The sequence below is a fragment of the Carcharhinus amblyrhynchos genome, chromosome 8 (genome assembly GCF_965287045.1).
Source record: "Carcharhinus amblyrhynchos chromosome 8, sCarAmb.v2.hapA, whole genome shotgun sequence".
Lineage (NCBI taxonomy): Eukaryota > Metazoa > Chordata > Chondrichthyes > Carcharhiniformes > Carcharhinidae > Carcharhinus > Carcharhinus amblyrhynchos.
The window spans coordinates 52,672,474-52,684,975 of NC_137331.1; the positions used below are offsets into that span (position 1 = coordinate 52,672,474).

At 41.5% G+C, this 12,502-nt stretch overlaps 1 protein-coding gene across 1 annotated transcript in view; it reads right to left on the minus strand.

The window, feature by feature from the left end:
• Positions 1-8,646: 8,646 nt before the first annotated feature.
• LOC145346601 (cysteine-rich secretory protein LCCL domain-containing 1-like) overlaps positions 8,647-12,502 on the minus strand; it is a 48,645-nt gene continuing 44,789 nt past the window's right edge. The window contains exon 15 of the mRNA XM_080194066.1: positions 8,647-10,312. Coding sequence (XP_080050192.1) covers positions 10,261-10,312 — 52 coding nt within the window. The 3' untranslated portion in view covers positions 8,647-10,260. The remainder of the gene's footprint in view (positions 10,313-12,502) is intronic.

Consider the following 12,502-nt stretch of genomic DNA (forward strand, 5'->3'; position numbering starts at 1 on the left):
GCATCCCACCCCAGATCACGCTGGACGAAATACACACCACAGCAAATAACCTTGAGATGAAACATCCTGAGGCCTTGTTCATCATGGCTGGGGACTCCAATCAAGCCAAGCTTGAGCTCCCAATCAACACCTTTCCTGTTCCACCAGAGGCCCAAACATCCTAGACCACTGCTACATAAACATCAAACATGCTCATTGCTCTATCGCCTGCCCACACTTTGGCAAATCAGACCATAGGGCTGTGCTCCTGTTCCCAGTTTACAACTAAAAACTGAAAAGGGAGAATCCGTCAAAGAAAGTTGTGCAATGTTGATCTGAGGAATCAGATGAACTCCTACAGGACAGCTTAGAGTCAGTAGACTGGTCAGTATTTAAAAACGCTGTGACCAGCCTGAACAAGTACGCCACTACAATAACTGACTTCATTAGTAAGTGTATAGAGGACTGTGAGTAGAGCAAATCCGCGTGTTTCCCAACTGGAAATCATGGATGAACAGGGATGTCCGCTGCTTGCTGAAGTCCAAGTCTGAGGCTTTCAATTCAGGCAATACTGAACTATACAAGAAAGCCAGATATGACCTAAGGATTAAAGATGCCAAAAGACTGTAGCAGACCAACATAGAGTCCCAGGCTAGCCACATGGACCCCCATTGACTATATTAAGGTCTGCAAGACATAACAGGCTACAAGATGAAAGCATGTAAAATCACTGGCACCAACACACCCCTCCCAGATGAACTCAATGCATTCTATGCTCATTTTGAGCAAGAGGTCAGTGAGAGCATACCCTTCACCCAAGAAACCTTGGATGAACCTGTATCCGAGGTCACCATTGCAGATGTCAGAGCAGCTTTTCCAAGAGTCAATTCATGGGAAGCAACTGAACGGATTGGTACCTGGACAAGCATTCAGATTCTGAGCAGACCAGCTGGTGGGGGTATTTGGAGACATCATCTCTTTACAACAATCTCAGGTCCTTAAAGCCAGGCAGCATGCCTTAATGACTATTGTCTGGTGATTCTGACATCCATGATTATGAAGTGCTTCAAAAGGTTAGTGATGACACAAATCAATTTCAGTCTTCCAGGTTGCCTGCAAACTCTAAGTTTGCCTACTGCCGCAACATCCCCACAGCAGACACCATCTCCCTGGCTCTGCACTCAAACCTGGAATACCTAGATAGACTACAGCTCAGCCTTCAACACCATTATTCCTACAAAACTGACCTTCAAACTCTGTGGCCTGGGCCGAAGCTCATCACTCTGCAACTGCAGAGTGCGGTTTGCTGATGATGCCACTGTAATGGGTCGGATCCCAAACAATAATGAAACAGAGCACAGGATTGAGATAGAGAATCTGATGAACTTAGTGTGATGACAATAATCTCTTCCTCAATGTCAACAAAATGAAGGAGATTGTCATTGACTTCGGGAAGCATAGCGGAGGACATGTCTGTGTCTACATCAATGGAGACCAAGTAGAAATGCTCAAGATCTTCAAGTTTTAGATGACCTGATCACCAACAACCTATCCTAATCTCGTCCCATGCCGACACTATAGTCAAAGCCCACAATGCCTCTAGTTTCTCAGAAGACTAAGGAAATTTGGCATGTCCGCTACAGTTCTCACCAACCTTTACAGATGCTCCATAGAAAGCATGCTTTCTGGTTGTACCACAGCTTGGTATGGCTCCTGCTCTGTCCAAGACCGCAAGAAAACACAAAGTGTCATGGATGAAGCCCAGTCCATCACTCAAACCATTAACACTGTCAATACTTCCCACTGCCTTGGAAAAGCAGCCAGCATAATTAAGGACCCCATACACCGGGACGTACTGTCTTCCACCTTCCACCTTCTCCCGTCGGGAAAAAGATACAAAAATCTGACGACACATACCAACCAACTCAAGAACAGTTTCTTCCTGCTGCCATCAGACTTTTGAGTGGACCTATCTTGCATTAAGTTGATCTTTCTCTACACCCTAGCTATGACTGTAACACTACATTCTGCACTCTCCCCTTTCACTTTCTGTGAACAGTATGCTCTGTTTGTATAATGCACATGAATCAATACTTTTCACTATATACTAATACGTATGACAATAATAAGTCAAATCAAATAATGCAAAGTATTATTTTCTTTCTTTGCACAAAATGAACACAACAGTCAGATTTGTAGGTTGACTTCCAAGAAAACTTTTTTCTCCCAGTTTCTATCATGCCCCATTTCTACTCAACGCTCAGATATATTTTTCCTATTCCTTCATAGGCCAACAGTAATGCTGTGGCACATAAATGAAGTCACAATTTGGCCCAATCATATCTGACGTTTCCTGGAAAAACTATTAAAATATTTTGAAAAGTGTTTTTAATTCAAGGATCAGAATGGTGTGGGTGGAAGTTGTCTTTTCAAGTTCATTATGTTTGTCTGCATTATTGGGGCATCACTTTGCAAGGAGCATTGGTGGGAGGCGAGGTAGAAGGGGCAGGGAAATGATATCATTTGCAGTGGTCTTCAACCTCAACTCAGCTTTTCTGAGGTTCCCATTAAGATTTAGTCTTTTCTGTGGTTTTATAAATAAATTTTAAGAAATTTACTTATTTAAATAAATTTTATTTACTTAAATAAGAACATGAGCAATGCAACAAATGTATCAAGGATTGAAGGATTTCAGCTGCGTGGATTGTTTGAGAAGCTTGCACCGTTCTCCGTAAAGAAGAAAAGGTTCAGAGGAGATTTGATGAAAGTGTTCAAAATCATAAGAGGCATAGACAAAATAATATGGAGCCAGTCAGCTCAGTTGACTCGATGGCGAGTGTGTTATTTAGCAGAATGCCATCAGTGCAGGTTTCATTGCTGTTTCAGCTGGCTTAGACTTGAGAATTGCCTCCTTGATCTGCTCCTGAGAGTGAGAGGCAATGGCAAAGCACCGCTGACAAAATTTACCAAGAGAATGTCTGCTGATCCTTCAGCCTGAGCCATTGAAACAAGGACGTGCCTTTGGTCAGAGCACATAACAGCAAATAGAGTAGCTAGAAAACATCTGTTCTCCCTGGTGAAAGATTTGAAAACCTGAGGACACCAAATAAACCTTTGGAAGTCTGAGGAGAATCTTTTTTTGTCCGGCAACTGGTTAGGCTCTGTATTAGAAACCCTGAGAGTGTGGTGGAAACGTGGTGGGCCAGGAACATCTCTACAGGTTTGTTACCCAGCTTAGCACAACACCTGATTCAATAGGCTATCGGGACATCCGCCAGAGGCTAGCAGGCTCAGTGAATCGCAGCCATAACCGTGTTGACTCTGCCTGATTTCCTTGAGCTTATTTCGTGCCCTGCTGTAATGCCTCTAGTAATAGCTTCTAACATTTTCCTGTGACAGATGTTAAGCTGAGGTTTCCTGCTTTTTGTCTCCTTTCGTTTTTGAATAAAGGAGTTGCATTTTGTCATTTTCCAACCTAATGGAACCTTGCCTGAATCTAGGGAACTATGGAAAATTAAATGCAACTTTCTCACTAGGAAGCAATTCAGTCTCTCATCATCACCACCACCACTATTATCTTCCTCAGTTTGCTGTTTTTGGTAGATCTACAGGAAAGGTGAGGACAAGGATAATTAAAAGAACCAAAGGGTGATTTAGAAACTTATGGTGTGTTCTGCACAGACCATATAGCCATGCAGTCACTAAACTGGCATCAGGGCTTTGCCTTATCCTTCTTCCAACTCCACAGCAAGTATAGAATGATTCCACGTTAAGCTTCACCTATTAAATATTTCTTGATTTCTCCCGTAGAAATAAAAAAAGGTTGAATACAAGTTATGGGACCAAAATTGTTCAAACTTTCCGATTGATCCTCACCATAATTTTGGCAGGTGACTATAGAACAGCTACAAACTTCTCCTTCATTTAAGTTTGTTAACAATATCAGAATGAAAAGCCTTTTCTAAAATGATCCTGAGGCTGGATTATTCACCATAGAGTTTTACCTGAGATGCATGAATATGATGCTGAATCACCCAAGTTTCAAATGATCATTCAACATTATGAACAGATACCTAAGCCATGAATACCTGGGCGTCGCTTCACAGATATTATAAGAAGAGTAATATTAGATGTTATCTTAATTTATATAAAAATCAAATAAAATTCTCTCTCCTCCCAAACCCTTAAAAATGCTCTCTCTTACTAAACGCTCAAAGTAATAATTACCTAGAAATTAAGACGTTGGGATCGATCTATTGCTGAAACTGTTCCCTCTGGCAGATGCCAATACCCATTCTTTATAAACACATCTATGATTTCACTGTAGCCCACGTGCAGAGGAAGTCTTACCCCATGAGCCCTTTTTTTCCTAAAAAAATACACTCTGCAGCCTGTAACTTGTAAAATAAAATAATGTTAGCATGAATTATAGCCAGCTATGCTGTACAAACAAATACTTGATACACTTATAGTGTGGTTTCTCCTGGCATTTGATTTGATTTATTATTGTCACATACACTGAAAAGTATTGTTTCTTGCATGATATACAGATAAAGCATACCGTTCATAGAGAGGGAAAGGAGAGGGTGCAGAATTTTATAGTCATAGAAAGGGTGCAGAGAAAGATCAAAATGTGAAGTAGGTCCATTCAAAAGTCTAATGGCAGTAGGGAAGAAGCTGTTTTTGAGCCGGTTGGTATGTGATCTCAGAATTTTGTTATCTTATTCCAACGGAAGAAGGTGGAAGAATGTCTGGGATGCAAGGAGTCCTTGATTAGGCTGGCTGCTTTTCTGAGGCAGCAGGAAATACAGACAATGTCAATGGATGGAAGGCTGGCTTGAGTGATAGACTGGAGATCTATGGGAACATCAAGATTTTGCGACTCTTCAGGATGAGGGAGGAATTAGACCTCATTTTGCCCATTTCTCTGATGTAAACTGAGTGTTAAATATACAAATTATAGATGCTGATTACTCATATGTACAAATTGTGTTGGAAGTGCGACAACCATCATGTTGGTCTAGTCTTCACTAGTTAAAAAGAGGGTTCAACCAAATCAAAAATTAAATTTTGGGACCTTCATCTGATTTAAATCCTTTTTGTGATATTGGTTAGTAATGGATTTGTTCATTCCTAAGCTCCCCCAACAATTTATGATGGGAATAGTAGTGAATCAGTCTGGAGGAACAAAATTCACTTTGTCCTCACCTCAGTCAGGTAAATTACTGTACAGTCATGTTATGCGCTTGGGGAATATTATTTTTGGTTATTTCCATATTATAAAATCCCTTCAGTGCAGAAGGAGGCCATTCAAGCCATTGAATCTGCACTGAACACAGTCCCACTCAGGCCCTATTCCCATAACCCCACTTATTTACCCAACTAATCCCCTGACACTAGAATCAGTTTAACATGGCCAATCAACCTAACCCGCACATCTTTGGTCTGTGGGAGGAAACCAGAGCCCCAGAGGAAACCCACGCAGGCATGGGAAGAATGTACAAACTCCACACTGTAAGAAATCTGACAACACCAGGTTAAGTCCAACTGTTGTCAGATTTCCTACTGTGTTTACCCCAGTCCAATGCCGGCATCTCCACATCAAAACTCCACACAGCCAGTGCCCCAATTAGGAATTGAACCTGGGTCCTTGGCTCTGTGAGGCAGTATGCTAACCATTGTGCTACTGTGCTGTCCCATTTGGGTGATGTGATATGATGAAAGATGTACTGCTGGTGGGTTGAGGAAATCAGTGAACAAGTGTAGGTTTAGGTTAGCATAGATGTTCCATAGTAGATTACCTTTTGCAAACACACAACCAATTTGGTGGACAGGAGGCAATTTCAGCCAGGGGAGGTGAGTTGGTCAAAGACTGACGGTGATGATGATTGGTTGAATGGAATGTAGGAGTGATTCAGTTGAATGTTACCTCATCTCTCCAATAACTAAGTCACTCCTACCTCGTCACAAAGGACTTCACATTCACCTTTCAAAGTATTTTCAAGTCCACACCTTCTTTATTAAGGAATGTTAAAACCAACAGTAATGCAAAGAAACCTAATACCATCATATAGTGTTAGAAGATTCAAAGATTTGATATTCTTCATTCCAGATCTTGAATAATTAAGAATTGGCTATCACCCTAGTGCCCATTTCTTCTGCATTGTTACTTATTCTGGTGTAGCAACAATGAAACTCCCCATTGATTGCAGCTCTGAGCTTCCACTAAGGTTCCACAGAAGGCAGTTCAGATGGCTATGGTTTGTGGTCTCCGTAGTCCATGGAATACGATCCACTACAGAATGCTAGTGCACAGGGTGCTGCAATCTCTAGAGCAGAACTCAGCTGAGCCTTGTTCTCCATGGAGTGAACCAATAATTAAGACAGCGGAATTAAGGATCTACCAATGATCGTGAAACCATTGTCAATTGTCGGGAAAAACCCGTCTGGTTCACTGTTGTCCTTTAGGGAAGGAAATCTGCCATCTTTACCTGGTCTGGTCTACATTTGACTCCAGATCCACAGCAATGCAGTTGACTCTCAACTGGCCCCTAAAATGGCCTAGGAAGCCACTGTTGTACAGGGGCAACAAGAAATGGGTAATAAATTCTTGCCAGTCAGTGACGCTTATGAACCATGAATGAATAAAGAAAAACAAAGTTCCGCCAGTGGATCCCAAGGAATCTGATATTTGGCCTTGTGTCAAATTAAGTTCCCCTGCTCTTCACAATTGCCACTGCTGCCAGGATTGGAAGATTCTGGCCTGGGTTTCAATTATAGGGGGACAATTGAGAGGCAGTTGCAGTGTCAGCTCTGTCTGTGCCCCAGGAAGATGGATAAATTCCAAAGAAGTGGCATTTTTCTGGGGTCGATGAAATGAGTGGAGGATGGTGGACAAGAAGCTAGCAGTTGACAGTTTCAGCAGTCTCCAGTTAAATTCAAAATGCTGAATACAAATGAGGTATGCAGCTTCAATATAGTACTTAATGGGCAGAATTTTACTGGTTCACCTCACCTATCAATAGGCAGAGTGAACTAGTAAAATTGTGCAAGAGCCAAGAAATCAGGATTGCCACTCACTGGAAATGGGTGAATGGCTGAGTAATTTATTCATATATACCTTAATGAGGATTCACATGGCATCAGTGAGCTCCACACTGAATTGCCCAGGCTCACTTGCATTTATAATCTCGCCGGGGAGGTTCTCTCTGGCAAGGAAATCACCTGCTCCCCATGAACAGGGAACAGCTGTGTTGGCCTTGCCGGTAGAACTGGAGACCATTAAGGCCACCCAGGGAAGCTGATGGCATAGAGGGGGGCCTTAGACAATGCCAGCCAGGCACCAACAGTCTGGCAACTTGGCACTGCCCAATGGGGAGGGTCAATGTGGGCTGGGCCTATGGTGGTGGGGCCTGAAGACGCAGCCCGATTGGAGAGGAAGGGGGGGGCCGCGGCCCACCTCTGCCTGCAGTCAGATCGGGGGGGGGGCCTGCTCTGCATTGCAATCATTGCTGGGGATGGGGAGCAACCTAGTCGGTTGGTGGAGGCTGCATTTTGGGTGGTATGTGGCTCATGATCAGTCACGAGCCCCTGCAATTATAGGGAGGGGGAGCGAGGAAGTTTGTTCAGGCTGCCTGCAACAGCAGCAGCCTGACAACTCTCATTCTGTCAGGCCTCTGCTGCTGCTGTGCATGTGCAGAATCAAAGGCTACATCCAGCGCAATAGTTCCCTCTACAGTTGCTACTGTGCATGTGAAGGCACAGGCACAGAGGTCTGCAGAGGTCTGCGCATGTGCAATAGCTTCCTTTGCCAACTGGCCTGCAGAATTGTTTAGACCATTTCTCCATGCATTATATGCACAAAATTGAACGTGAAAACACACCCAAAAAATGGATATGCAACTCTCCCATTTTCATACGAGCTGGACACTTACAATCCTGCTCGTAAAATTCCACCCAATGTGTCAACCCGCCTTCTTGAGGGTTAGTTGTTTATCCACATCTCACCTCCATTAAAAGCAGATATGGGCAGATTACAGTTAAGATCTAGGCTGAAATTCTCTGACCTCGCCCATGGCTGGGATTCTCCAGTCCCACTGTAGTGAACGGAGATTTGGCTGAGCTCCAAATTCTCCATTCTTTCTAGCAGTGGTGGTGTGCAAACAAGATTGGAGAATCCCTTAGTTTGTTCTGCTTAAACACTTTAAACACTCACCTTACAATTTTCCCCCTTACAGAGATAATATTCAGTTCTGTATACTCCTTTCAAACTTCAATAAAAATAATTTAACTATCAGTGAAGGCTCTTCACGCACATCTGTTTCTCCTCAGATTTACGAAAACAAAATGCTTAAAATAATTTACAAAGGTTTGAATTCATTAGTCTCCTAATTTGTTCATTTCTTCCAAAGAAGGACATAGATAAATAAAACTGCTTCTAAAAAGATGAACCACGTTTGCTGATGCCACAAGGGCCGAGGACACACTCCCCACAGCCTTGCAGTGTCATCACCGCTGACAGTGATGTCCCAGGCACAACTGGACGTGCCTGGACAACTGCGAACAGAGTGGGAGCTGATTTCATTTACCTGGTCAGCAGCAGGAGATACAGTAAAAGAGATCCTCTTTTTGTGTACAAATAATGGAAGACACGCTGAACAATAAAGGTGCAATTTACTCTTTGGAGTCTTTAATTCAAAATATTTGATAGAATGCATTTTCAGAATTGAAAAAAATCTGTGTAAGCACATATACTACAACCAAGTACAGTATCTGAGGTAGTAAAGATACATAATGGCAGACAGTATTGTTTGAAAGACCGATATCATAAAATGTTTAAAAGTTACGAGTACAAAAGGCAATTTAACCATGATAACAAAATAACATAAATAATTTTCAACAGATCTGTGGTCTGTAAGCAATATAGTTTTTTATAAGAACAACCATCACCTTAACGCCATGTTTCACATACCAAAACATGGAATGTATATGTGCTAGCTTATTTTCCAAAGTAGTGCTTTATAATCTAAGTTATATGGTCCACTTGTGCATACACTACGCTAACTTTGCCAAGAATTTCTTTTAATGAAATTACAAATGCTGGTGTGAAGAATTTTACCATATTGGCCAAGAACTTGGGGTAGTGTTGATAACTGCTGTGAAGTGAGTGTCACAAAATGAACATGCACCTGTATATAACGCCTGAGCTCACTGGAAATTCAGGCTTTATCTGCAGATGCAACAGACTGTCCAATTCAGCTCACAGGCTGAGGCTTCAAGAAATACAGCTAGTTTCAACACTAAACCAACTACCAGCTAGGTCTTGAAGAAGGGGAAGCAAACCAGCAGGAGGGGACTGAGGAGTGAGCACACTTGTCTTGGCAATAGCCCATGGTATCTTTACGGTGACAGGAAGAGTACTCATATTCCACCAGGTTCCGCAGACTTGAAACTAATAATAAGTTGACATACCTTTGGGGCATCGTGAGGGCAGGGGGAGGTGGTGATCTCCAATGGTCCCTTTTAGGACCATTTGTTAGGTCACTGAACAGCCTGATCAACTGGACAGAACATACGAGAATCTAGTTCTGCTCAGCTGATGACAAAGATGGTGTGGAGTTCGACATTGGCTTAATCCAGGTGCCCAACATCTGTTTCAGATGCACAACCTGGAGCATTGGAAGTTGCTGGCTTCCACTCTGGGGGTTGGCGTGCTCCTGAAAAAGACTGGCTACAAGAGATGGTGCCACAAAATTAGTCTCCCCAATGCTCTCCTCCCATCCAAAAATGGACATGATAAGTTCTATTTTTTTCTCAAATTTTTCCTACAAATTTTTCATTGCTACCAATAATACATTATTATATTTGAATTACATCCTGGCCTGCAGGAGTAACTGCCAGGTTTATAAAGCATTAGTTTAGTCCTATCTAATCCTGGTTTTCAGTTTTGAATGTTGTATCTTTTTGTTGTGTCATTGAGTTAGCAGCATTCTGTTAGAAAACAGTAATTATAGAAGTGTAAATTTACTACTTATAATAAAAATTGGGGCATTTGAACATAATAAGTTTATTATTAGCTGATTAGGAACATCTAGTCTTTGTTTCTGATGTTCAGCAATTATTTTTTTTCAATATATGGTACAGAAATGTTTGGTTTGCAATGGACTAAAATGTTTCTGCCAATATCACAACTCAGCAAAAAGCACAGCAAATAGTTGAAACACTTTCCTTTGCTTCTTCCAAGTCTTTTACTAACTTTTCTGGATTATTTTCTGGCTGGAATCAAATGACTGCAAATATTCTGAATGCTTTAGCTCCAGGTGGATTTTTAAGGCTAAGAGAGAGAGAAAAACATGAGTTAAATGTTAATACATATTCTTTTTCAATAGCTGTTCCCAAAGGACTAACAACTTGATTAAACATCTAATTTTATAGTTTGTTTAAAAACTTTAGAAAACAGGAAAAATATTCACTGTTTGCATCAAATTGCAAATGGATCCTGAAATATTGTAAAAACAAAAATGCTCAACTATTCTGATTGAAGGTCATCAACCTGAAACATTTCTCTCCACATATGTTGCTTGATCTGCTAAGCATTTCCAGCATTTTTTTTATTTCAGATTTCCAGTATCCACAGTACTTTACTCCTGTGTTCAGAAAATGTTGTAGATCTGGTGTATTGTAAGGAGGATAATCAATGTCTTATGTTAACTATAGGCTGGTTAGCTTAACTTCAGTAGTAGGGAAAATGCTTGAATCTATCAAGGAAGAAATAGCAAGACATCTAGATATACATTATCCCACTGGTAAGACACAGCATGGCTTCATGAAGGGAAGGTCATGTTTAACTAATTTGGTGGAATTCTTTGAGAACATTACATGTGCAGTGGGCAATGGGGAACCTGTGGATGTGGTGCATCTGGATTTCCAGAAGGCATTTGGCAAGGTGCCACACTAAAGACTGCTACATAAGATAAAGGTGCACGGTGTTACAGGTAATGTATTAGCATGGATAGAGGACTGATTAACTAACAGAAAGCAAAGATTGGGGGTAAATGGCTGTTTTTCTAGTTGGCAGTGACTAGTGATATGCCTTAGGGATCAGTGTTGCAACTGCAATTTTTTACGATTTATATAGATGATTTGGCGTTGGGGATTGAGTGGAAGAGCAAAGTGTGCAGAGGGTGCTGAAAGTTTGCAAAGGGATATAGGTAGTCTAAGTGAGTGGGTGAGGGTCTGGAGATGGAGTACGATGTTGGTAAATGTGTCGTCATCCATTTTCGTAAGAATAACAGCAAAGTGGACTGTTATTTAATTGGTAAAAAATTACAGCATGCCACTGTGCAGAGGAACCTGGGTGTCCTTGTGCATGAATCTCAAGGAGTTGGTTTGCAGATGCAGCCAGTAATTAAGAAGGCAAATGGAATCTTGTCTTTCATTGCTAGAGGGATGGAGTTTAAAAACAGCAAGGCTATGTTGCAGCTGTCTCAGGTGCTGGTGAGGCCATACCTGGAGTACTGTGTACAGTTTTGGTCTCCTTACCTGAGAAAGGATATACTGGCACTGGAGGGGGTGCAGAGGAGATTCATTAGGTTGATTCCGGAGTTCAGAGGATTGGCTTATGAGGAGAGACTGAGTAGACGGGGGGCTTTACTCGTTGGAATGCAGGAGAATGAGGGGAGAACTTACAGAAAAATATAAGATTATGAAGAGAGTAGATAAGATAGAAACAGGGAAGTTGTTTTCACTGGAGGATGCAACTAAAACTAGGGGACATAGCCTCAAAATAAGGGGAAGTAGATTTAGGACTGAGTTGAGGAGGAACTTCTTCTCACAAAGGGTTGTGAATCTGTGGAATTCCCTGCCAAGTGAAGCAGTTCAGGCTACCTTATTGAATGTTTTTAAGGCAAGAATAGATAAATTTTTGAACAGTAAAGGAATTAAGGGTTATGATGAGCGGGCGGGTAAGTGAAACTGAGTCCACAAAAAGATCAGCCATGATCTTATTGAATGGCGGAGCAGGCTCGAGGGCAACATGGCCTATTCCTGCTCCTAGTTCTAATGCTATATTATGAACATTGCACTAACATAAATTTTGAACAGGGTGAAGTTAGGCCATTATCAGTATATTTGTCACTAGTCCTTAGTGCCTGACCATAATGATAATGGTTTCGCTACTAGTGCTGTGAAAGTTTGGGCAGAGCTTGAATACAAACTCTGTGCATTGTAGTTTGATTTAAAACAGAAATATTTCAATAGCAGGGAGTAATTTAGGAGGGAGCAATTTCAGAATAGACCATTCAATAAGATATGTTGAAGGAAAAGAACACCAATGATTTTTATCTGGTAGTGTGTGTTTGTATTTCTGGGATCATTACCTCACTCTTGCATGCCCCAACACAAAAAAACATATCAAGTGGAAACTTCCTAGATGGTGAGGTACAAGGTTCACTGTGTTAATAAACCCAATTATTGGTCTTATTTATATTAGCAATGCAGTTATTTAATAGAAGGATATGCAGCC